This window comes from Eumetopias jubatus, unplaced genomic scaffold, assembly GCF_037043125.1.
Source record: "Eumetopias jubatus isolate StellerSeaLion01/CBP00866 unplaced genomic scaffold, mEumJub1_p1.0 scaffold_4, whole genome shotgun sequence".
Lineage (NCBI taxonomy): Eukaryota > Metazoa > Chordata > Mammalia > Carnivora > Otariidae > Eumetopias > Eumetopias jubatus.
In genome coordinates this window covers 16803359-16830981 of record NW_028274810.1, presented here as the reverse complement: position 1 = coordinate 16830981, position 27623 = coordinate 16803359, and the positions used below count along the sequence as shown (strand labels likewise).

The following is a 27623-nucleotide window of genomic DNA, read 5'->3' as shown; positions in this document are numbered from 1 at the left end:
ATCATCTCCTGCTGCTAGGAATGCAAAGTAAAGGACAGTAGAAATTTACACTTTTCATTTGGGGAAAAAGGTCGTAACTTTGGTAGAATCTTAAGAAATTCATAGGAAAGAAAAAGATATTTGTAGGAAAATTGTTTTTCAAGGAAAACTTGTTTTTAAAATGAGCGAAAATTATGGCCTATTGAGAATCTAAGATAATTGGGTAACACTGGGCTAAAAAACAGAAAGATAACTTTTTTTTTTTTTTTAAGTAGGCTCCATGCCCAGCATGGAGCGCAATGTGGGTCTTGAACTCACAACCCTCAGATCAAGACATGAGCTTAGATCAAGAGTCGGATACTTAACTGACTGAGCCACCCAGGCACCCCCAGTAAGATAACTTTTAATAGGTATTTAAAGTTTCAAAATAAAGTATGCTCTGCTTTCATTACACAAGCTTGGTCATTTATTACTGATCTTTGTGAAGAGAAAAGCTATTAAGTTATTCAAATAGAAAAAAATCTGTCAGTTGATGTGACATATTACTTGTATATTTACTTATATACAAGTATATGAAATTTTACTGATATTGTTAGAGCCCTGAGTGTTACCTGTTTCCCTTTCAGTTTTTGCTTTCAGGGAAAAAAAAAAGTTAAAGTTATATTACACGATGCAAATTCTTTTTTCAAATACTCCTAGATATTCCCGTTTTGCTCAGGCTAAAGATTCTAAGAGTAATAAAATTGTATTCATTTCTCCTCCAAAAGAATTTTACTTAAAAAAAAATGATATTAACATAAGGGAAGGAAATCACACTTTATTCATAGCGTTTTTCATTACAATGTTCTCTTTACATGCTATATCTACCTCCAGGAAGATTATGTGACATTAAATAGTGATGAGAAAAAAGGGGTTTTGACTTGAACTCACACTCAAACTATCACATGCTTTTGGATGGTGTGCTAATCTTTTGTGATCAGCTGTGGCACAGCGCTCATTCTGCCAGAAAGTGACTTAGGTATACTTGTAAATACCGGCATCAGAGGAAACATGCTTTAGCCATTTCAAAATCCTGAAACTAATCATTAAAATAGGATCATAAGCAGATTTGGGATACCAGGTGAGATGGGCTAGCTACACACCAGCCTTACTTAGATACCATTAACTCACACAGCATTATGACCACACACACATATGAGTTAGAAAGAGTTGAGCTAATATACAATTCACTGAAAAGTATGAAACTTATGAAACTTACATATTCACATACCCTTTGAACTTCTGATGGATTTCTAGACACAAACATGACCTTTGATGTGGCACAGAGAACTATGTCTAGACACATTCATAAACCTATTGGTCCATCATGCTTAGCTCCACAAAAAAGTCCTGGCTAAACAGATCAGCATATTAACTGGTTATATTTCAAAATTTGGAATGAAGATGTTTAATGTTCTTGTGCCTCCAATCCTTAAGTGACAGCAAATTGTATTCTGAATTGCAGTACTCACAGCTGTTGCCTGCTCTATTACCCCTCTGTCCAGCTGAATGTTCAGGCTCCTTGTATGGAAACTGTAGGGTCGTATCCAAGGTTCTGAAACCTTCTTTAAGAGAATGATGCTTGTAGTACTCCACAAGTTCCTTTAGGATAAAAGAATTAAAGATTATTTTTGATAAGGGTACTTTCATTCTCAAACACATGAGCTCTTGAACACATAACTATATACAAGAGGAAGATGACTGATTTAATGCCAAATCTTCCATAAGTATATAGAAGGGTAGGTAAATGATAATCTCTCCCTGCTTTCTAGATGTACATGGCACCTAACTAACTAGTAGGCCTGGCCACTGACTGATAATGTGAGTTACCTCCTATTGTTATTCATGGATAGAGAGCATCCTGTTAAGTCTTCAGTCAGATGTGGTCAATGAAAAGAAACCATACTAAACTTTAATTGCAGAACAGTAATTATTGTTCTTATTTATGAAATACTTGCTTTTCTAAACAAAAATAAAGGGAACAGCTGTTTGCTGAATATATAGCCATTTCTTGTTTCCTGCATTTTCTTTCAACATAGTAGAAAAACAAACTTGATTCTAAATGTTCTTTTCCACAGTAAACCAAAGTTGATAAACCACAAATGCTACCTGGTATTATTTCTGGCTTACAGTGAAGTGTTAGTGCCCTTCAAAGTTCTGCATAGCATCTGCTACTTATAGAGGTCAATAAAATGTAGTACTTTCCATTTTCCCTTATATCTAATTTGCCTTAAATATATCCAAGCCTAATAGAATACCATCCACCCTCTTCCATACTAAAATTTCAGGAAATTTCTCTTAAGATGTCGGTTTCATAGATTCTGCACAAATATGAATCCTTCTATTTTAGGTAGAAAATAATAATTCATAATGGGAAAAATGCATATTATTAGATGAGTACTATAGGTATAATGTTTCTTAGAAATACCTGAAATGAAAAGCAATATCACTTTTAACCTAATTATTTGGTGCTTCTATTAATGTTTAAAACAAATAGGGTAAAAGTAACTCATTTCTTCTAAAAACCAAACTGTCATCAACTCAGTACCTCCATTCAGTGGTTATGTTCAAATTTCCCCAAAACAAATCAACTGAGCCAAAAATCACCCAAAAGAATCATCAATGATTTCTATTATTTATGATTTACATTATTTATGGCTAAACTCGGATGAGTTGTAGAATGCATTGTGTGGGGAGTTCCAGGGGTCACAAAGATTATGAAGGTAAAGCTACTGCCCTCTAGGACTGCTCACTCTTGAGGGAAAAGTTAGGGGTTATGGGCCCTCAAAGGTGAGAAAGAGCACTTCCTTTTGTGAGCCCCCTGGAGAGGACGAGGGAACGGTTCATGATGGAGGTAGCTTGGCTTAAATTGAAGAACAGGCAAAATTGCAGAAGCCAGGAAGGCGGAAAGGATTGTTTTAAGTAGAGCAGCCAGGCTAGGAACAGACATAAAAGTGACTGAGTGAAGGCTACATTCATAAACAAAAAGCAGCATGGTTTGGCTGAAGCATTGGGTAAAGCAAATGGAGATTCTTCAAATCCCACATCTGTAAAACGGGGAGAATGCACCAGTTCACAGATTATAGTAAGAATGTATAGAGTGCCTGGTACGTGTGAATAATCTAACTACCACCACAATCCCATACGCCAGGAACTTTACAGGGCTTCGCACCATCTCCACACAATAAACAAGAGACAGGCTTAGTCCCCATTGATAGTCAAGTCTCAGAGAAGTTAATCGACTTGTGCAAGGTTGAACAGCCGATGTCTGTCCCTAAAGTCTGTGCTCATAACTACATCATACTATTAGCAAGTAATGCTTGGCAAATGTAAATACAAAAAATGGAGGCAAAAGGGAAGGAGCATTTTCTAAGTGTCCATGATATACCAAGAACCTTGTTTTCTTAGATCTAAGATGCCAAAGTTTTACATACTTTACATCTATAACTATCTCTATCTATTATCATCATCATCATCTATGTTTCTTCTTTCTTTTTTGAGCCCAGATTATGGTGGTCTTTGATGAAGCAAAGGAATTTGGAATCTGACCAACAAAAATATTATTTATTGCTTTTAAAAAATAAAAGGCAAAATGCTGTAAGGTCTCTGCAAGAACTGTACATTCATATATATTGTGTTGCTGATGCAAATGATATCAAAGTGTTGTTCTTTTGTCTTATTATTTAAACTAAGTAAAACATGTTCTTTAGCAAAAATATGAAAATAAACCTGAAAGTAACTATAAGCCAATAACTTTGAGCTTCAATGTAATTTTGTTATAAACAGTATGAATTTTACACATTATAATATTATGGATTAGTATGAATTTAAGTTTATGTGAAGTTGGCAAGAAACCACAGACTTATCATACTGAAAAGGACTTGGTGATCATTTCCTACCTACCCATCACCAAATTTTATGGAGGAAAAAATGACTTTTCCCAGGCCTTGGGTCATGGAGCTTGGTAAGCTGCAAATACTTTTTTATCACTTCACTAAGCATCGAAGATAGCTTAAGTTCCATTTTTACAGTCTTATGAGGGTAAATCTTCCTACACGTTTCTGACTGGGTAGAATTAAATTGTGCCACCATGGGTCTTTTCCAATTTATGCCTTTATGCTTTCTGTATTTTAGTCTAATCCACCCCTGCTTTAGCAGTCATTGACCTTCAGGTACTACAAGTAAATAAGAAGACTCTAAACAAAAGAAATCGCTAAGCTTTCCTTATCTCACACTGACAAAGCAGTGTCAACAATTGAAGTCTCTCTGAAAAATAATGAGTGAGAGTCAGTCATTCCAATTACCAAGGAAACAGGCAATGGAGATGATTTATAAACAGCATTTGGACATGGGTTGTCTGGCATACATGAAAATTAGAACAAAATTAATGCCTTGTAATCTGGATATAGAAATTCATTTAGAATTTGAATTTAATGACTAAGAAAAACAAAGATTTTGATTCAATAGCCAAGCTACTGAAACCCAAGGGGAAAAAGCTTAGGTTATAACCACCTAAGGTCAATCTTCTCTTTGAGAAACTGGCTAATTTTTTTTCCCTTAAATTTTTTATTGTTATGTTAATCACCATACATTATATCATTAGTTTGTGATGTAGTGTTCCATGAGTCATTGTTTGTACATAACACCCAGTGCTCTCTTTAATACCCATCACCAGGCTAACCCATCCCCCCACCCCCCTCCCCTCTAGAACCCTCAGTTTGTTTCTCAGAGTCCATCATCTCTCATGGTTCCTCTCCCCCTCCGATTTCCCCCCTTCATTCTTCCCCTCCTGCTATCTTTTTTTTTTTTTTCCTTAACATATATTGCATTATTTGGAGAAACTGGCTAATTTAAAACAAGTTCTGGAGTTTGCTTCCATTTCACATCCTTGCCAAATTAAAATTTAATTCCAGGCCCTGTTTCATAGGTATAAGCATATAACTTTACCACCCATAATGGGAGGACACAGAACCATTCTTAACCAACAACTCCAATGCACAGACCATTATGCACATATGACAGAAACTGTGTTGACACCAACATGATAAAAGGTAACTAACTCCTTGAAGTTGTATGATCCTGATTTAGAGAAGCCCCTACACATTACCAGAGTGAAGGCAAAGGTGCCTATTAATTCTCTCTCCCCTTCCAAAGGGCCTGCTTACTAAAGTAGGAGCCATTCGTTCTGATCAAATATCCATGTGGTATTTTTAAGTTTAGGTGTAAAGGACAGCATTACTGTGAGCTTCTTGCTATGGATGGATTTATGAATTTGAAAGCTTTAGAATAGTGGAGTCATTTTGAGTTCTGTAAAAACATACTGATTTCATAAGGTAAGGATGCCATATAAATTGGTTCAACAAACGAACAGAAACAAAGAGGAGGGACAGCTCCAGACTACAGCTCCTCGGTCTCTTCCGCAGTTTTTACAGTTATTTGCTAAACCTGACTAAAATATTTATCCAAGACACAGTTTTTCAGCTGCCTAGCTTTCTTTTTACAATTATATCCTTTCAGTAATTTTTTTTAGTTTCACTGTAGTTATGCTATTAATTCTGAATCCCCTCCCTTTAGCTCACTGTGCTATGTGCTTCCCCTCCAGATACGGAAGAACAACATGCTTGTGTCTCTAGCAGTGGCATTTAGGACATACATTACACATACCATATAAGGGGGAGAGCCTGTTTTAGCTCTAGCTCTGTGACGGTACCTCTTACTTCCCTTTCCAGAACATCATTGCAGAAATTTGCACTGCTCTCTGGTACCCAGAAGTTAAGAATGCTGGGGGGGCTGTTGCTTATACTATAATCACAGCTTTGTATGGAGATAGGAAGGCGAGGACCTATGTTCACTAATCCAGATCATGAAGTATCTACTGGCTTTTTCACTTAACCCTCAGCTGCTGATGAACTTTCTGGAGCTGAACCAAGGGACACAAAGCTGAATTGACTGGCCCTTTCCAGTGACTATTCCTTTCATCCTATTTGCTTGTCTCCTCGGATGGGAGTTCCTTTTGTTACTTTCAAAGTCGGCAAAACTGGCAGTCATCTTTGGCCCTACAGCATTTTTTTTTTTTTAAGTCTCACATTAACTCTAATACCGTGGAGCAGCCTCATTATCATCCACGGAAGTTCTGCAGGTGAAAGCTCCAGCCGATATGTCTTGCAGTGAGGTAGAGACCCCCTATGCCTGTTTTTATCATGTCTCAGCTGGGGCTGCCATTCATTATTTGTGCATCTGCTTGCCACCTCCCCCCTAGGTTTTCATTTTAGGAAAAACCTCCTCAGGTCCAGTTCTCTCTGTGCACAGCTTGCTTGTTCCAACAGAACATAAGTCACTTCCAGCAGGGAGGATGCCTGGGTCCTGGTTACTAATTTGGCAGGGCTCACATTTTCCAGGACATGATCTTGCTGCCCATCCTTAACTGTTGAATTGGGAATGTGATATTTATGTCCAGAGAGGTTTTCTGCCTTTTCTTTCAACTCAAGATGCTTCCATTTCTTTAAAACACTAATCCCTGTCCTACAGCAGTTCTAGATTTTTAGGTAAGACTTTCAAGCTGCCCTATTTTGTAAGGCTCTCTTCCCTTCCATTTTAACTTCAATGTTTAACATCTGCAAAGTGCTTTGAGATGTTTTCTGGAGGATGCAATATGTATCATTTGATTGATGCCTCAGTCAATGAGTGGTCCTTCCCAATGTTACTCAAAGTACTTAGAAGTACACTTACAAATGCATCTTGTATCTTGTGTCCAAATTCTTCATTATCTCAAGAAACTCTCAAACTTGAAAAACAGACTTGAGACCATTTTTAAAGAAATACAAACTTTTTTTTTTCTGTCAGCAATGCATATATAATGCCATATAGACACTGTTTTTATGACAACCATAATATGCACTAGTAAAATTATTAAGTGGTAATTTTTTAAACTATAAGAATAAAGTAATCTTGGTTCATTTGGAGCAACCTGGTAACAATGTACTATTTCAATTTAAATATAAAATTCCTATGAAATACCAAATGTTTGGTGAAAATGTTACTGTTAATACTTAACTGTCCAAAGTAATGAAGCAGAACCATAACACAGATGATTTAAAATAGTACAACACACAAAAAGCTTTTCTGCTTGACATTATATTGTATTTTGCATGGAATGAACCTAGTGAGAGGTATTTTACCAGCTACAATTTTTTTGTTGTTATTAAAAATACCTTCCTCTGTCTGCATGAGCAGTTAAGAGGCAGAGGAAGGAAGAGGAGAAAAGATGGATGTGAAAGATCTGCCCTGTGACTCAAACACAAGGCGAAACACAAATCACTGAAAGTTGACCGAATTTGTCTATTGTTCTAAGAATCATAAATAATGTGGACTCTGAAATGTTATCTAAAACTTGCAAACTGAATATTCAGTGAAAAATATGAGTAGGGCAATATAAAACTTAATTGGAATTCTTAGAATTATCAGGATTCTGCTGCAAAATTATAGGGGTCTCTTATAAACAACTTTTCAGTGCACAAAATTTCTAAGAAACGATCGAATTAAACTGACCTTTGAAATAAGAGCAAAATAAGGACCATAGATTGAAACGAACTAATCAATGCTTACCATTAAACTTTTGAATTTTCTATTTTCTGCAATGTGAAAAAAGCCATCTCTTGTTAAAATCTTGATGTGCTTTGCTTCATTATTGTACCTGTGGGCAATGAATGACGTATGAATATAAACGTGTTTTTAATCAGTAGAAATCAATAATTACCAGAGGGCATGCCCCAATAAAATTATAGGAATTAATTCTGAAGACAAAAGATATACCTATGCCAATACACTGGTGACAGCTAATTAACAAAATATATTTACTAGATTGGTTGAAGATACAACCAATATTTGAAGTGAGAAGGGGGGGTTAGATTTGACCAATCACTATGCCCAATTTATTAAGTACAGTTTGAGAATACAGAAAAACAAAATCAAATAAAACGAAATCTAGTAATATATATTTTTAGAATTAACGAGAAACATACACACATCAAATCACCAGAATACAATGTTATGAAAGAAATCTAGTATGCCAATTAGCAGCCTATAACACTTAATACTGTTTTTCTGACAGATATTTTCAAGTATTAATGAAGTGTCTGGATAGATGCATTATTTCTGCTGCAATTAGAACCTTGGTTTTTAACTTCAGTGTTATATATGTCAGATGGTCTATGCAATCATGAAAACAGGAAATCTATTTCTGTAAAAGTACTTGTCCTACTTACTTAATGCTAATTGCATATTCTCCTGACTCTTTGGTCCTGTGCCTCACAAGGTAAGTACTATTTACCCTATTAATAAGTTCAGTCTCTGCCTGCAATCTTTCCATTGCTCCAGCATACCTGAAAGAAACAATGACACAGAAAATTTGGGTAATATACCTGGAACAGAACTGAAGCTAAAAATAAGTCTCTGTCAAGATTTTAATTTAGTGGCAGATCTGAGCTGTTTTTACCTCGATACTAATTATATTACTTCAAAAAATAGTGCAGAAAAAAGTCCTCTGATAAGTGAAAAAACAAATGCTCTACAAAGCTAGCAACAGTGAATAGTGCCTAATGCACAGTAAGCACCCAGTAAATATCTATCAAATAAATAAATGGGACAAAGAAAGGAGTGAGTAGGTATTGAGTTAGAGAGACACTAATAGGGAGTTTAAGAACAAGAAGGAAAAAGCCTGGTAAGAGAGGGACTATCATGTATAGGACACACATACACACATGTATACACATACACCCCCTCTAAAATTTCACCTTTTCTACGCATACTGTGAAATGAAACCTACTTGGAGCATCTTTTTAAGAAAATTCCAGTAACAATTTAAATTATTTTTAAATAATTATTTTGGGGGATATAAAGTGAATTCTTATGATCCACAACTTTGATAACCAATTTTCTTAAGAACTTAGTAGGGGCTAAAATTTAATTTTAAAAGGTAGATATTTTCAATAATAGAATTCTTCCTAAACTATCTTCACTTTAAACATACTCAAATTCCATAACAATAACAGTAATAATAAAAGGCCCAAATCCAATGGTAAAATACTCCTTAGAAACCCTTTCACATCAAATACACATTTTACATTTATTGGCAAAATATAGCAGAGATTTGGGGCGATAAAAGTTAAAGGCAAAAATTTTATGTTTAGATTGGCTCTCTTTCAAAACTTCATGAATTAGTATTCCAGAAAATTCTCTGATTCACACATAGAATGGGGTAACTCAGTTTAAATACCCACCGTTAATTTATACTAAATGTTTATTTAAAATACAAAAGTTTGTTGAAGGAGGATATGTGAGATTTCCACCAAGCATAGAAGGAGAGCTAAGGGCATTTTATGCAGGTGGTACCTTGGGATAAAAGCACTTATGATAACCCATGAACTATTAGTACCTAGTATGTTCTGATCACTCTTCCATCTTATCTCTCACTAGTCTCCAGCCTTCTTTCAGGCTCAGGAATTCACCAGCCTGTTTTTGATCTTAAGATTCTTCCCATAGACTGTTATTGCCTGGAAACACTCACCCAATCCACACACATTCCTTCTCATCACTCAAACTTAGAGTGACCTTCTCTGACCATCCCATCTGAAGAATGTTGTCCTGCATCTCACACTTCCCTCCATTATTCTTATTACAGTATCCTAATCTCTCCCATGGCACTTACCACAATTAGTAGATAGTATATGCATTTTTTCAAAGTAACACATGAACATAGTTTCTAAAAGTCAACTTGTGCTGTAATAATATGGAAAAAAGCAGCATTACCCCATCTGATCAGCTTTCTATCCCAAGTTCCATTTCAAGAATTTTATCTATTTTTTATCTATGCTTGCATATTTCTAAATAATCAAACTACAATTTCTTAATTCATCAATTTTAGGTGTCAGGAAGGAAAATAATTTCTTCTCCATTCATGCTCATTCCTTCATGGTGCTTCTCCTCACTCTTGTTTCTGTAACCTCTACAGAGCCAAGCCATCATCTGGACCAGTTTTGTCATGTTTTCATAGTCAAAGAACATCTGACATCCAAAAAAACAACTCCTCAAGTTTTTGTTTGCTCAAACTTGTCCTACAAATTCTCTCCAAATTCTCCAGGAGAATAATAAACATCTCAGTAGTACACTTCTCAACACCATATACTGAACCTGTCCATTTTTTTTTCTACGAAGACATTCATTTCTTCTGAGCCCTCCACCCTCTTGGTCTATTCACTGCCACTTGCTCTCTAAGCCTCCTGAATTATTATAGTCCTGGGACATCCCTTTGCTCTCATTTCCTGGAATCTGTATCTCCCTCTTTATGGGTTTATTAGCTCATCCTTCAGCTTCCTATAAATGGATACATGGGTTGTAATACTCAGAAAGCATCCCATCCAGAAAAAATATTTTTATTTTACTTGATACTTAACTCAGAATTTGCCTGGATATAAAATTCTAGGTGAGAAATTACTTTCTCAAATTTTGAGGCATTGTCCTATTGTCTTCTCACTTGCAATTGAGTGCCATTCTGATTCTTTGAATGTGATCTGATTTCTTTTCCTCCCTGGAAGCTTTCAGACTCTGTTTTCTCCATATTGCAAAATTTCATGATAATGTGCCTTCCAGTTATATGCTATATGTTTTAGTTCAATATTGTCCTGGGCTCTCAGTAGCATCTTTGATTTGGAGCCATATATCCTTCGGTTCTAGGAAATTTTTGTCTTATTTCCTTGCTACTCTCAGTTTTCTCTTTCTGGAGTACCCACGAAACAAATGCTATACCTCCTGGATCAGCTGTCTAATTTCCCTACCTTTTGTCCCATATTATCAAATGATTTGATTTTCTGGAGGATTTGCTCAACTTTATTTTCCAACTCCACTACTTAATACGTAATTTAGAAGAGCTATTTCTTGTTCTCTGATTTTCCTTTTATAAAACATCCAGCTCACTTCCATGGGTATATTGTCATCTCTTAATTCTGAGAATATAAATTAAAAGCTTTAAAAATAAATCTTTCTTCCGCTTATTCTAATGTCTGTATTTTCCTCATTTCTTTTCCCCATTTATTCTATTTGTTCTCTAGTTCAAGGCTTTTCTCAAATGCCTGGTTATTCTTTGTTGTCTGTTTATATTTAGGAGATAGGCATCTCTGTGGGGGTAGGGAGCACCAAAGTAGACTCGCTGGGTAGGAACATAATCATTTGGCAAGAATGTGATTCATGGGGCTGGATAATACCCAAATGTTAGGATTTTAGGATTCTTTTTACTGAGTCTGTTCAGTTCCTTTAGAGAAAAATCTTCCAGATTTCTGTTTGGAAGCAATGAGGATAGTCTGTGTGTATGAGACCCAGCTGTCACAGTATTGGAACTGAGCTACACAAAGGAACTGGGGATTGTCATCAGTCAGTATGTAGTCTTTCCTTAATTTGACTACTCTGCAGTATAGCATCTCCCTCAATCTCTGCTGGCATTGCTCTAAGTGTAAGCCCTACATGCCTCAATTTTTCCACATAATATATCTTCTAGTTCCACTTCTCCTGCTAGGGTAGGGAAAAGTAAGTTGTCTCACTACTTGTAGAATGGCGTAGGAACCTTGACATCTGCATCCTGTTCTTCATATGGATTTTCAGATAATTCCCCAGTTTTAAGCCCCATGCCTCATCCCTGCCTGCAGGGTGTGTGCTCCCCCTCCCCCTCACAATCAAATTACATACAAAGAATCAGAAGTCAGCATGGCCTCTTTCTACCATCTTGGAACATACGGAGGCCTGCTGGGAAGAGGACTCCTAAATCAACAAATACGTCTGGAAGGCTGTGGTCCAAGGCCATTTTTGCTGTCTATAAGTAGGGTCTCCAGAACCAGAGGGAGACACAGCTCTTCTTAAAATTGAAGGTGTTTATGCTCAAGATGAAACTGAATTCTGTCTAGGCAGAGATGTGCCTATGTGTACAAAACAAAGAACAACACAGTGACTCTTGGTGGCAAACTGAACAAAACCAGAGTAATCTGGGGAAAAGTAACTCATGCTCATGGAAACAGTGGCATGGTTCATGCCAAATTCCAAAGCAAACTTCCTGCTAAAGCCATTGGCCACAGAATCTGTGTGATGCTGTACCCCTCAAGGATTTAAACTTACTGAAAAGTAAATAAATAAAGGTGTAGATTTATTCTCTTGGGAAGGAAGAATCTTTTTCTCCCTGGAAGGAGGGACGGAGGGAGGGAGGGAGGGAGGGAGGGAGGGAGGGAGGGAGGGAGGGAGGGAGAAAGAAGGAAGGAAGGAAGGAAGGAAGGAAGGAAGGAAGGAAGGAGGAGGGGAAGGGGGGAGGGGGGGAAGGGGGGAAGGGAGGAAGAGGGGAAGGGGGGAAGGGGGGAAGGGAGGAAGAGGGGAAGGGGGGAAGGGGGGAAGGGAGGAAGGGAGGAAGGGAGGAAGGGAGGAAGGGAGGAAGGGAGGAAGGGAGGAAGGAAGGAGAAGGAGAAGGGGAAGGGGAAGGGGAAGGAAGGAAGGAAGGAAGGAAGCAAGCAAGCAAGCAAGCAGAATGGCATTGAGTTGGGGAAGTTAGAAGACAATAGAGCAATGCCTTAAAATCCAAGATGCAAAATAATTTCTCACCTAGATTTCTATACCCAGGCAAATGAAGATAATCACCTTGATTCTACTCAAGAGACAAAGTTTACCTAGTGAGAATAACTTGTTTTTAAATGGAGATGTAATGAATAGACAATGCAGTTGGTGGATATCCAACTTCTCGATGACTTGAGAATCACATGTCATCATTCAGCATCATTTTCTCTAAACAGTGTAGTATTTCCAAAATTGAAGTTTCCATTTCTGATCTACTTGACCATTTTGTCCCCTAGCAGAAAGCATTTCCCATGAAATGTCTGTTTAGTGTGAATAAGCTAAGTTGCTCAAGAAAAAGAAAAAAAGTAATTTAAAAATTTTACTATGAAACATCTTTATTTGTTCCTATCTTCAAGACTCTTCCCTTATCCAAACACCTTTTTTTTTATCATTAGGAACAATACTATTCTAAATCATATTTTCAATAGAATTTTACATATCTACAAGGGTGCATCTTAAAACAAAGTGTTTTAAAACTAATCTCCTGCGCCCTGAATGGTTCCCAGGTATCTTATACGTTTATTTCATAAAATCCATGTAGTTTGTGGCATTAGTATTTATCTCTAAAATCATTACCCTTATAACTATTATGCCTAGTTATGAGCAAAATACTAAAAGAAAAGAGAAGGAAGCTAATCACCACACTCTTGTGATTTTATCAGCTCCTGGTGTTGTTCTCTTTGATTATCCATGCTATCAGCTCTATTCCCCAAATTTAATTCCTGTCAGGATCATGATTTTTAATTCCATGTGGTTCTGACCTCAAATTCATCTTAAACTAAGTAAAAATGTAGCAAAGCTTCCCAGTTCTATCAAAGCCTGCTATAATTTCTTTAGTAAGCTCAGGGAGGTCAGAGAAAGCGGGTAATAGCTACTGAGGGCAGACGTGATGGTTGCAGAGAGCAAGAGGACTGATGGGAAGAATTCCATACTTTGGACAGTGTTGTCCTATAACAACTGGGCATTTTCTATGCTTTGGTTATATAATAGAAAATAATACTTTATTTTTTAAAATTTTAAAAAATTTAAATTTAAAAATTTTTAAAGATTTTATTTATTTATTTGTCAGAGAGAGAGAGAAAGAGCGCACAGGAAGGGGTGCAGCAGGCAGAGGGAGAGGGAGAAGCAAATTCCCTGCTGAACAAGGAGCCCGATGCCGGACTTGATCCCCGGACCCTGGAATCATGACCTGAGCCAAAGGCAGATGCTTAAACCAACTGAGCCACCCAGGCACCCCAAGAACGCTTAAAAAATATCAGCTCAGGTGTTCTATCTACACCTGCAAACTGAACTAGTACTATATACTCTCAGAATATCTCCTTTATATACATATACTGATATCTAATTTGTATGCATATATACTTCATATCCAGAAAATAAAACAGATGCAGTCATTTTAAAAGGAGCCAAACATAAAATTCAGGGAAACAAATAAGTAAATAAGCCCACATTTTGTACTTTGAGAGTCAATATGGTAATGTACAGATGGCATAACTTGGAATCCTGGTTCTACTACTTACTACTTGCATGGCCTTAACCTTTGTTTGCTCATCTGTAAAGATAATAACAACCTTCCTCATAGAGATGTTGGAAAACAAAATAAAACATGTAAAATACTAGGCACATAGTAAGTGCTTGGTATATATTAGTTATTACCATATGATGATGATAACTATCCTGGATCCTAAATAGATTTTTTCCAGTTGAAGATATCACTTTCCCTTAAACTCATCATGTCTAAAAAGTAATAATCACTACCCCCTTTGCTTCTTTGTTTCTATTAGTGGTAATGCTAGCCTCTAAGTGGTAAATGGGCTCCATGTAGACCCAAAATGTTAGACATGGATACATCTTGCTCCTCTCATATTACAGTTTAGGATCTACTATCCTTCCTGGGCTAATTTTTAGTTTTAGACAACATAATCATATATTTTTTTTCTCTGTTTCATGAAATTTACTCTTCCAAAATATAAGATACATATTTGCCTATGTCCCATTCCTTTCTGTGGCTGTTATAAACTTTGAATTTACAGTCAAGTGTGTGCATGCATGCATACACACACACACACACACACACACACACACTCTGAAGAAGTTATGGAAAGGTCAGCGATATATAAGTTCATTATGGTCATATTTGAAAACAAATTTAGCCAGGATAAATAGAAATGGAAGGTGGTTTACTATCCCCACATTTAAGGCACCCTGGAGCTAAGGTTATGGTATTTCAACTTAGCGACATAAACATTTTTAATACTTACCAGGGTTGGCAAGAATAATCTACTGGTTTGGGCACCTAGGATATAAAAAGCCAAAAAATAGATTAAGTTTACTTAAGGAAAGCTTTTAGGAATCAACCATTAATTCAGTTTAGCTGACTTGGCTCTATAAAACCCTAAATAGCACAGTCCTGGAACTATCCATTGGCAATTTTATACAGAGTGAATCATAGTATATGTCAGATAAGTAGAAAATAATTCATTTCACTTTAATTCATTCTTTCATTCATTTTACCACCACTGTACCTCCAAGAGGAGAGATAACAGGAAAAATATGGATTGGAAGCTTTTGGTATTTATTATCAAGGCAGTTTAATCCTATCACAGAAAATTAAAATGAAAATGTTAGGAAAACCAAATAGCACTTTGCTTTCCCAGAAAACAGGCAAAATAAACAATATATACTGGCTACAGACTCTTACTTTGTATCACAAATTCTAGCCTCTGATTTTGAAGTCTACCAACTGGCAAACTTTTTATTGATGAAAAGTCATGGGAAATATTCATTTTTCCCTTTTCTCCTATGGAGCTTTGCAAAAGAGAAAAATGTTACATTTGCTATGCAAATAAAGAAAGAAGAAGAAGAAAACTTCTAGTTGCTGATTATAACTAGAAGATGGACAAAGCCAAAGAAGGTACACTAATATTCCAAGAATAACCAAATACATACTATTAGAGGGGAACAAAGTTTATAAATTCCTAAGAAAAGACAAGGAGTACGGATAATTTGTTTTGTATTTAGAAATTTTTCATGAATCTCTGTTACCCTTAATTTGTAACAGAGCTCTGATCAATGTAAATATGTCTCTTAGCTCTGTCAGTTTTCATAATGGGCTGTTACTATTTTGACCTTCCAGGTTAATAGTTATATATAACAAAATTATCTTTCTGGTCAGAGCATCTCCAAAGTTATTAGTATTTAAATATTTTTATCCTATGGATCACACATTTAATTTCACCACCATGTAAAATCCTGATACACAGAAAATAATATGTAGAGTACATTACACCCATTCAAATCCTGCAAATATTTTCTTATACTATTTTGTTTTCACAAATAGTAATCAATCTTCAATGATTTCTCTTTAGAAAATATACATGGCTTCTGAAATCTGATGGAAAAATATTTCCTCCTTCCCTCTCCCTCTTCGTATTCTCTAAATGCAGGCTTAAATCCACCCTTCTCCCTACAGAGCCAAAACAAAAAAAGCAAACACAACACAACAAAACAAAGATGGGACAGAGAAGGAACAAGAACTTCAACATATTCTATGGATTCCTTTGGCTTGGGAAAGCTGAAGATCCACAAAAATGAAGGGTGACAGAACATTCTAAAGCAGAACCAAAATCCCAGTCTGTTTCAGCCCGATGTCCTTTTAGAGCTTTCTCACTCTTTGGTGAATATATTCTGATGTGTCAAGTACCAGGACTATCTTCTCAGCACTGATCCCTATACTGAGGGTAGGATCTTATCTTTCTCCATCTGTCATGGGCCCTCCCCACTTCTTTTTTGGGCCCTTATATAACAAAATAGATACTTTTCTTCTGGATACTTTCCTATCTTTGAATATATTCTCAACTTTGATCATTTCTCCCTAATGCCTTTTTCTACCTTCATCACAGGCTGTTTACATTGTTAAACTTTGGCTGTACTCATATAGTTTTAAAAAATATTTTACTGGGTATAGAGCATGCATGTAAAATAATATATATAAGATATGTGCTTCTTCCTGAAGTACATCTTATACGAGTTAGAGGGAACAGTTAGAGGTAAGTTTGCGGTGTTTGTTTGGCTAGAAGTGTCATTACTTCATCCCTACAGAGGAAAGATAGATTTGTAAGTTGTCTAATTTCCTTTCAAAGCTTTGAACATATCATTCTTATTGCTTGAAATATTAAAGTTTCACACTATGGAATCTCCATTTGGTTCTTTTTAATAGTTACTATTTCTCTGTTGAAGTTTCCTGTGCATTCATTATGAATATACTTTCCTTTATGTCCTTGAGCATAGTTATAATAGCTACTTTAAAAATCTTTCCCTGCTTATTACATCATTTGGGACCTCTCAGGGTTGTTCTCCTTTGATTGCTTTTTCTTTTAAGTATAGTTTGTGTTTTCCTCCTTCTTTACATATTGAGTAGTTTTGGATAGTATCTTGGACAATTTGAATAATATGCTGTAGAAGCTCTGAATTCTGTGATGCTTCTAGAAAGAGTGTGATTTTTCTTAAAGTAGGCAGTTAACTTGGTGGAACTCCAACTGCAAACTATCTCCCCTATGGGGAGAGGCAGATGAATTCTCAGTTTCGTTCTTTGAGCCTAAACTGAGCCACTTTGGGACAAAGTCTACACCATGCAGCCAAACTTGAGGCAAAGTTTATACACAGAACTTGAGGTTCCTCCCTCTCTGACACCTTCCTTTCTAAGATTTCCTGCCTCCCTTTCCACTTTGTGTTTCCTTCCAACTCCACATTCTGCTTCTTCAAGCTAGTGACACTGTGAAGTTTCTATCTGAACTTTAGCTACCCTGCATGGTGCAGCCCAGTATCTGTCCTCAATCCAGCCACAAAACCAGGAAACTAACCTAGCGTCATCCCCTTTTACCCAGTGTCAACTCTTCTCTTAGCCAGTGCCTTCAGATTGTTTTTGTTATTGCCTTAATATCTCGCCCAGAGCTTGTAGTTGTTTTCTGTGGGAAGCTTGATCCAATAGGGGCTACTTGACAACTACCAGAAGTGAAAACTTTTGTTGCCTCCATTATTGCTGTTGTTAGCTATGAGTCAAATCATCAACTCTTTATAGGTAATCCGTATTCTCCTTAAGGTCGGTTTTAATATTTTCTCCTTGTTTTTAATGTTCTGCCATTGAAATGAACTAAAATGTGTGTGGGTGTTGATTAATTTCATATACTCTTCTTGACTCTTCAGATTAGTTTTACCATAAGTTCCAGAAAATTCTCTGCCATTATTTATTTGAAAATTGCTTTTCCACACTATCTCTATTCTCTCCTTCAATAACATGCATTTGAACTTTATCACTCCATTCTCTGTTAGACTTCCATTTCTTAATCTCTCTGGACTACTCACTGAGAAGTTTCTTCAGATTTGTCTACCAATTTTCTACCCAATTGTGTCTAATATGTCATTTAATGCTTCCATTAAGGTTTTCACTTCACTTATTCTGCCTGATGCTTTGTGAAATATATCCAAGAAATTTGGAGAGTGGCTTGTTCTCTTCTTAGACTTTTATTCTTTTTTATTTCTTCAACCATATTAGATATAAAAATTTGACCTCGGTACCTGATAATTACAATATCTGCTGTCTTTGTGTATCTAATTTTGAATTTTATTTTTTCTGCTGAACTTTGCTTAAGATGGTTTGTTTAATCCTGAATGTGATGATCCCATATTGTGAACTGATACTCCCTAGGACTTTATCTGTAGAAATCCTTTAAGGACTGTGTGCAATGAGGCTCCAATCCAGAGACAATCAATGGCAGGAAACACAATCAATGTGGAATCATTTTACTGGAAACACAATCAATGTGGAATCATTTTAAACTGTTTCTAGCTTAGAATTATTTCAGTCACAGAGCTGGTATGAATTTCAGCCTCACGCCTGGGCGGTTTTTGGATCTAAAGTTAGGAATTCTTATGGGAGACTGCTTTTTTTTTTCTTCCCAACCCAGATCCAAGATGAAGATAGACATATCTTCTGTGGAACTGTTTTCTTCTTGCTCACCCACTGAGGACTTCGGGAATCACAAAGCGTTACCCAAGTTTGCACTGTGCTGTAGCTCCAGGCTTTGTCCCCAGTTACCATATTACCAGGAACGAAATGGTCTCATTTATATTCCTCTTGCATTTTCCACAGTTCTAACTTTCTATCTGTATACTTCAGAACTTTTGAAGAGACTGGCACAGCATATACCGGAGAATAACCTTTGAGCTCAGAATGGAATATTCCATACTACTCATGGACCCCTGATAAACAGTATGTCCCAGGGTCAAAAGATACCATCTTCCAAACTCCTTCAACACATCCTCCCCTCCAATCTCTCCACCTACTTAACTTTTCCTAAACCAACAAATAAATCTATAATTTTATTAAGCACTAAAATTTTAATAACTATTTATTAACTTTGCACTATAAAACAATCATATTTAGTTAGTATTCCTACCCATAACTATTTTTAACTCCTTTAACTCCTTACCAGCTTAAAATTCTGAACATGTTTTTCCTTCTAGTAACTGAGTCACCAAATATCATTCACTATAAGCTGATATAATTAGTATCTACTATTGTTAATTACGTAGGTTCAGCTAGGAACTTTCGCTTGCTTTTTCACCCCTTTGTTCATTCACACAACAAAGTGTATTAAATACCTGCCATGTGCCAGAATTTTCCTAAAATAAAACTTCAAGAGGCTGTAAAAAGATAACAGAACTTGATATATGAAATGTTTAATATTCTTGATTTGATGTCTTTTGTCTCCCAAACATCTTAATATTAGAATGTATAATCTCCTGCTTCCTGCCTACATATAAATATCATTGTTTTAAGCACAGGAAGCTTGAATCTTGTTCATACAAATAACAGAAAACTAACTAAAAATTCATTTTGCTTACATAATTAGAGTGGTATCAAAGTTCAACAATTTTCTAAGATTATTAGATAAGAACATGTGACATTAGATCACAGAACCAATAAAGAGCAAATTCTTTTTGATTCCCTTTGCTTTTGAAATTAATGAAGCTGGAATGTGTACAGTAAATTAATCTACAGACAACGTTCTGAAATCAAGGACGGCAGGCATTTATAATATTAAAAAGGATGTCCAGTTTGTAAATCTAGGAAGGACTGAAATATAGCAAGCAAGATAATTTAAGGAGTTTTTTTTTTTTAACCATCAACTCCATTATATTAGTAAAGGAATTTCATTTACTTCAAATCAAAGAATTTCAAAAGTTTCATAGAAAAATCAACCCTAAACATAAACTTACGAAAAAATGTCACCTTAAACAGAAATTTATAAATCTAATAAAACACCAGAAAGCACATTTTATGTTATATTCATCCATAATAATGTTTGAGTAAATGCTCATTCATTCTCCTTGTATCTATCTAATGTGTTTGATGTTTTCAGAAAATGCCATTACGACATTAAATAAACAGTAACGATAAACTAAAGCCCAGAAAAATGTATTTAGAGATTTGATTGAAGATTTTGTGGACTTCATGCTATTATGCTTTCAAACACACTAGTGGAAGCATAACATCTCTCTATAACCCAAAATGACTAGGAATAGATTAGAGCCTACCATTCTCACCTTCATTGGAAAAGGGGAAAATGCATCTAATCTACAGCTTTGATTTATTCCTTCTAACACCGTGTAGACAATTTATTTTTGTAAATGTACCTACTAAGTTGGATTTTGTCCTTGCATATATCAATTAAAAAAATATTTTCTGACAATGGAATCATGAGGATTTTAGAACTGTAGTAACATTGACCATATATTCAAACTTGAAATAATATGATCCCCCCAGAAAATATTAATAAAATTATTGAGTGACAAGACCATATCCTATATACATTCTTACACAATTAATTACAGCATCAAAACCAGGAAAAAATGGAAAGAAAATACTCATACTTACACATGGGCAAGGCTTGACAGCATCACTTGGAAAAAATCCAACCTCTCCAGATGCTAAATTTCTACCCTAAATTAGGGAGAAAAATACCAGTTTTGAGAACCCATTTACCACATGATAATCTTATAATGCTGTGTACATGGTGTTGTTTTTGAGGATTCCCCAGAATAACATGTTTTGTCCAGTCCTAAGCATTAACTTACTATGGCTCAGGAAAGAAGGCAGAAGCAAAGAGGTTTTAAAATTATTAAACTTTACGTGTTGTTTCAGATGATAATTATAAAATAAGAATTCAAGTTTGACTTCCCAAACTACCATTCAATCTTGTTAACTTTACATCCCTCAATCCAATATAGACATAATAGCATATTTGATCTATTTTATATTCACTAATACAAGTAGATACATTGGTTTTGTGCAGGCTCACAATTAGAAATGTGATTTAGATGGTTAGTATTAGTATCTTTAACAGAAATCATAAAAACATTCCTCCAACAAGACAGGAGACATTTCAAGACTTGTGGAAATGGAAAACAACATGATATGATGTTTTAGGTGGTTTTCAGATTTAGGAGAAAGGTACTGATCAAGAGAAGACAGATAAGATGTTGGAGGAAAGTATTATAAGTTAAAATGACATTGCAAATGAGAAGAGGGGGAAGAAATTAGCAGAATAAGGAAAACCTAAACACCAAATGGACAAAAAAATACTTAAGAATTTACTCTTGGAGACCTTTGATCAAATTCTTTAAAAAAAACCAATGTAAATTGGTACAGCCACTGTGGAAAACAGTATTGAGGTTCCTCAAAAGATTAAAAAATACAAGTAACATGTGATCCAGTTATTCCACTACTGGTATTTATGCAAAGAAAACAAAAACACTAATTCGAAAAGATACATGCACCCCTATGTTTACTGCAGTGTTATTTTACAATAGCCAAGATATGGAAGCAACCCAAGTGTCCACTAATAGATGAATGGATAAAGAAGATGTGGTGTATGCATACAATGAAATGTTACTCAGGCATAAAAATGGATGAGATCTTGCCATCTGTGACAGCATGGATGGGTCTAGAGGGTATTATGCTAAATGAAATAAGTCACACAGAGAGAGACAAATACCATATGATTTCACTTTCATGCAGAATCTAAAAAACAAAAAAAACAAACAAACAGAAAGCAGAAACAGACCCATAAATACAGAGAACTGGTCATTCCCAGAAGGAAGAGAGCTGGGGGGATGGGCTAAAAGGGGTGACAGGGAGTGGGAGATACAAGCTTCCAGTTATGGAATGAATAAGTCAGCAGAATAAAAGGTAGAGCAGAGGGAATATAGTCAATGGTATTATAATAGTGTTATCTGGTGACAGATGCTAGCTACACTTGTGGTGAGCAGAGCAAAACATACAGACCTGTCAAATCACTATACTGCACACCTGAAACAGTGTAACATTCTGTTTTACTTCACACACACACACAAAATCTCAAGACACTAACCCTGCAATTGTTTCCCTTTTGCAGAAAGACAAACTATACTCAAAACACACTGCAACAATCAGAACATGTAATTAAAAAGTTCTTATGAGATGACTTCTTGTTGTCTAAAAATTGGGCTTATTTTTGCTATTTAACAATTCCTTCTTCTCAGTAGCTAAGACGAGTAAATAGCATTATGACTGGATATTACATGCTCACTTTTTTTTGAAAAAGAAAAGTAACCAAAAAAAAAAAATGATCAGCAAATATTTCTCTCTTGAAACAGTAGCCTTTTGTGCCCATGGCACTTGGCTATGAGTTTGTGGAGAAAGTTTTATAAAGCGGAATCCAGAATTAAAGGATGAGGAGGAGGAAGAAGAGAAGAAAAAAAGGGGGAAGAGGCGAGAGGGGCATGGGAGGGGAGGTGTGAAAGGAAAGGGGGGGAGGGTCAGAGAAGGGGAAAAAGGACAGAAAAGAGAAGAGGAAGGGTGGGTTAGGACAGAGGGAAAACAAATAACCAAGCAAAGAGAAGATGCTCATTTGGGCAAAGTTCTAAAATTGTATTGCACTTGCGTATCAGGGAAAAGGTAAATGAACAAGTGGAATATTCATTCACTTATTCAACAAATACAGTAGCAATATTAACTTGGCTAGGCACTTAGGAAAATGCAAAAATTCATAAATCATTCCTGTATCCCCCTATCTTCTCAGAGCCAAGATACATACACACGTACTTTTAATACAAGGTGGAAAGGGCTAAATACTGTTAGGTGCAGAGGAGAGGCTATGGAAATTGGAAAGATATTTTCAGTATTAGGGGTTTGCCTGAAAGCTACATGGAAGAGTGGGGGGCACATGAATATAAAATGTGTGGGATGTGAACACAGAGATGGAAATGGAGGAGAACATTCTGAAAACAAAATAAAGCATGAGAAAGGAACTGGGGTATAAAAATACAGGTTGTGCATAAGAAACACAGGCAGAGTCTAATAATGGCTTACACTTAGTGCACCCTTACTGTATGCTACCCACTGCTCTGAGCATTTCATAATCCTTACAGTGGTCCTCTGTAGTAGACCCAATTATTATCCCCATTTTATAGGTGAGGAAAATGAGGCACAGAGAAGTTAAATGATCACCCCATGATCACAGAGCCAGCAGTGACATAACCAGAATTCAAATTCAGATGTTCTAACTTCAGAGCTTGATACTGCCTCTCTACGCAAGCATCGGACTCATAAAGGAGGACAGAGGGACGTGGAGCTAAAAGGTGGCAGGGAACCAGTTTGACTGAGACATGAATTTATCATTGGTGAGGGAGTCTCAGTGACGCAGTTATGTGCTTTAGAAGAAGTAAACTGACATCAAGTGTGCAAGCTGGCCTGTAGATGGGCGTGGCTTGGTGGGTGACAATATCATTAGAGAACTGTATCATGGTAAGCAGGGAGGGGAAACCGGGGCTAGAAACATGATGGCACTAGAGTCCATGGGGCTTACCTGGGGAGTGGGTAAGGAAGAGAAGACCATGGGAGTTAAAGACTAGAGGAAAGTCAAGGATGGAGGTGATTACATAAGGCACCCAAAGAGATAATCTGGATGTAGATGGCAATTATACAGAGGGGAAACTTAAAGTCAATGGAGCAAGACTATCATGGAAGAAAATGTAGACAGAAGAAGATAAAAGACAGAGCTTACAGGAATTAGTGTAACCAGGAGGCAGGAAGGATGTACCAGAGGGAGGAGAATCACAGACTAGAGGGTGATGAGAACACAGTAGCTATAAGGTTGGAATGAAGTGTTACTCTCATTCAACTGCATATTCTCAGTGCTTTATTTATTTTCAGCATGACACTGAGGTACAAGTAAATAAGTATGATATTTGGGGACTGTATGCCTAGCCAGACCTTTGTACTGGATGCACTGCAATGCTACTCGTGTACAACATATACAGGTATGTGGGCTGGAGCCGTACACCAAAGGAGGCTCAGAAGAGGAAAAGAGAAGGGTGATTGTTTTTAAAAAGTAAAATCAGACCTCTGAGAGCACACTAAAGGAAATAAGTCTATTTTGCAGGGGAGAGTCCAGAGAGAGAGCTCTATGTCTTTCAAAACTATAGTTGAAGATAAATCAACAAATTGGAAGATTACAGCTGTTCTAAGAATGGTGAACTGTCAATTCACATTCGTCAGAAAAAAGAACACATGATCTTCATCTATGGAAAGCAGAGTTTAAGAGAAGCAGTGATATTTCGTTGACAGGGCATGTTGGCCAATACAATGGCACCTATTTCCCTAGAACAAAACTGACACAGGTTCCCTCATACAGACTGATACTTTCACTTCTTCCTCCCCCAAAGCTGGGTTTGCACATTCCTACTCTGTCATCTCTTCTATAAAAACGTCCTCACTCTCAGGTGCAGATTTAATCTCGTCCTGTCCTCCTCCGGCACCTTCCCAGACTGCTAGTAGTACACTGCCACATGGAGGTCATTATTGCTCTACATGGTCTCCTTTACTAGACTGAATTCTTCGAATCTGGGACAAGGTCAGTTTTTACGAGAGAATGCCAAATGCATAGTAAGTGTTTCAGAAATGTTTGTAATTTGAGGTATTTCTCAATCTGATAGTCCCATGTCAGTGAGTAGCATGACCTTAAGTTCCTCTTAACTGAAAAGAAGAAAATATACCACACTTTGTTTTCACACAGTCAAGCACTGAGAAGCATTGAACTGCTTCTATATATGAAAACATTCTTATAGTGGCACTGCTTGACATTTTATATAAGCAAGCAGTGTGCTGAAGAAGGTAATGTACAAAACAGAGAGAAAGGAGGTGAGAACACAAACAATTCAAGAGTGGGAGACACATTAATGAATTTTATAACTTCCGAAGGTACATGGGCCGGCCCACCTTTTTTGTCATTCTTCCTTTATAGAACCAAGGGTTCCGCCTGAAAGGCATGAATGGGAACTGTAACTGTCCTGGACAGTAGAGGCAGGGGCATGGTCATATAAGAAATGTCCTAAAACTAGGGTAAACATGCAATTTTCTGTCCAAACCAGGATCTTTTGAGAGGGAAGGGTAGTGATTAATAACTATGCCAGGACAACAGGTATAAATTGGGACTGTGAGGGGTAAACCGGGATGTATGGTCACTGTATCAAAAACCATTTTGTTCTTTTCCCCTGCATTTCAAGAACACTACTGGAGTTTTCTCAGGGGAGGGAAATTTTCACTGAACAGACTACCAAGGTCATCCTGAATTGTTTTTTCCTTAATAAAATGCCTTAGCAGTGCAGGTTACATTTCTTTAATGGTCTTAGGCATCCCTTAGATGACAAAGAGGTGAGAGATAACATATCTTAACAGATGAATAAAACTGCATTTCCTCACTAATTCCTATGAGATGTCAGTTTTAGCTGTGGGGGGGGGGAATATGCACGGTATTCAGTGATTTTCCACTTATTAAGGTAATAAGCATCCTACAACATTTGGAGGATTAAAAAACAAAGTAATGTGTAGGAGGAGTGTCTTTGCTTCCCTGGTGGAAGTGTGCGGGATGTACATTGATAATTCCTTAATGCTAATGAGTGGAGCACCTGTCAATCCCCTACGTGTGGCCGGAACAGCAGACTATAGCTAGGAAATAAGCCATTTGCAAAGCCAATGACTTTGTGCACTTTATGTGATGATCCATCTATAAAATTTTTACTAACTTTGATGAGAGGCATGCAGCTGAATTTTCTTCTTTGCATTCCTGAGTGGGCATTGTATTCTGGGCCAGATAATCAACGTGTCGTTCCTTTTATGCCCCTTACAAATGCCAGAGATAGGAAATCTTCTTTGTTAGTTATCCCCTGTCTAATATTTGTTCTTGTGAGTCCCTTAACATCTTCAAGGTCAATTTGAAAACATTCCTCTTTCATAGTTACATGTCATCTGATGTACCATACAGTACTATCTTTATGTGCATTTATTCTGCAGGGCATTCTCTATATTATGTGAGGAGACTTTTGTAAATCTAACAGTACAGGCTGATTCATTCTTATGAAACTATTTTCTTTGGAAAGTTTCTGAGAAAATAAGTTATGGTAAGAAAAGAGGCACCTTTATAATTTTCATTAGCTAAAGTAGAACAGGTACAAAGCAAAATAATATTAAATAATAATTCATAAAATAATGATGCCTTCTGTTTTGAAAAGCAAGTTGCTTCCTGTAGAAAAATGTATCAAACTAAATTATTGATAACTTTCTCTGAAATTCCTGAACATCACAAATATTCAGATACTTCCTTATTTCTAACTGACCTTAGATTACAACTGTTTTTCATTTTTCCCCAATAAGAATCCACAGAGAACCATAATGAATTAAAACTACATTAAGTTTGCTGGTAGAAATGATATTTACAATCTACCTCTACAGAGAAAAACATTAATGTATGCTGCAATGGCAGAGCCGAAACTGCTGACAAGGATGGCTTAAAATGACAGAGGATATCCTCCAAAAATCTTAATCGTAAATTGCTGGGCTCCTAACTTTGCAAAAATGAGAAAGAATTGCTTTAAGAAAAATACAGAGTGTCTTTGCCCTGTGGCTCATTTACCCCCTTACCACCACCTGGATTGGAGCTTTAACGCACTCCTGGAACAGCACTGAACAATTTGAGACAGATGTGCAAAGCTGAATTTAAAAGGGACAGATTAATGGTTATTTATGAAAGATTGGAAGTTTTCCCAAGTTACAATGCCCTAAACACTTTCAAAGTATGCATGAAGGTGCTGTGGAGATTACTAAGCAATTTATCACACATGGGTAATGGCCAGAGCAACTGTCACCTCATCTAGTCCTCTCTGTCAGAAATGTATAGTCTGGGTATGTGGGGTAAGAAGATAGACGGGGTAGCCATGAATTATGGGAATCTAGGCAAATATACAAATTAGTTTACTGACCAGATGGATGGATGGATGATGGATAGCTTGTACCAAGCACTATTTCTGGAATTATTCTGACAGGCTTTGAGAGCACGTGCAATAGAACCAAAGGACTGGAAAAGGAGAGAAGCAGGACAAAGACCCTGTCTGAAATTTAACTTTGGTAAGGATCTGTGATCCTAGCTGCCACCATAATGTAACCATTGTTACCAGTTAAATATACATCAGTGCTAGTTCTTAGAAAACATAGAAAATCACTACCATACAGTAGGGAGGTGGCATTGGGAGAGCTCATTCTATTTCCAGCTCTGCTATAAAAGAACTGTATAACCTTAGGCAAATCTCCATGGTAAAACAAGAATGATGACAAGATCTGCCACACATGCCTCACTAGGGTAATACAAGGATCAAAGAATTAACATGTCTGAAAACACGTGATGATTGCTAAAAATAACTATTTTCTATTTTTTCCACAATACTGCTTTTTGATTATTCCCAATCAATTTTCTCACTTCTAAATTTTTTTTGTTGCTATTCATGTGTTATTAAAATAGAAATACCTAGCCTGGGAATAATCCCACCACCCTCCTTATATTTAGACAAGTTTGCTAAGCCAC

General features: G+C 36.5%; 1 protein-coding gene across 3 annotated transcripts in view; it reads right to left on the bottom strand.

The window, feature by feature from the left end:
• Positions 1 to 27623, bottom strand: part of VAV3 (vav guanine nucleotide exchange factor 3) — a 356611-nt gene that overhangs the window by 20972 nt on the left and 308016 nt on the right. For 2 of the 3 annotated variants that reach the window (XM_088022339.1, XM_028101955.2), the window contains 5 exons: positions 20603 to 20668; positions 14925 to 14959; positions 8283 to 8399; positions 7624 to 7711; positions 1491 to 1620 (listed from right to left, as the gene is read on the bottom strand). In XM_088022339.1, the coding sequence (XP_087878465.1) occupies positions 1491 to 1620; positions 7624 to 7711; positions 8283 to 8399; positions 14925 to 14959; positions 20603 to 20668 (436 nt within the window). The remainder of the gene's footprint in view (positions 1 to 1490; positions 1621 to 7623; positions 7712 to 8282; positions 8400 to 14924; positions 14960 to 20602; positions 20669 to 27623) is intronic. The other variant, XM_088022340.1, reaches the window with a different exon arrangement.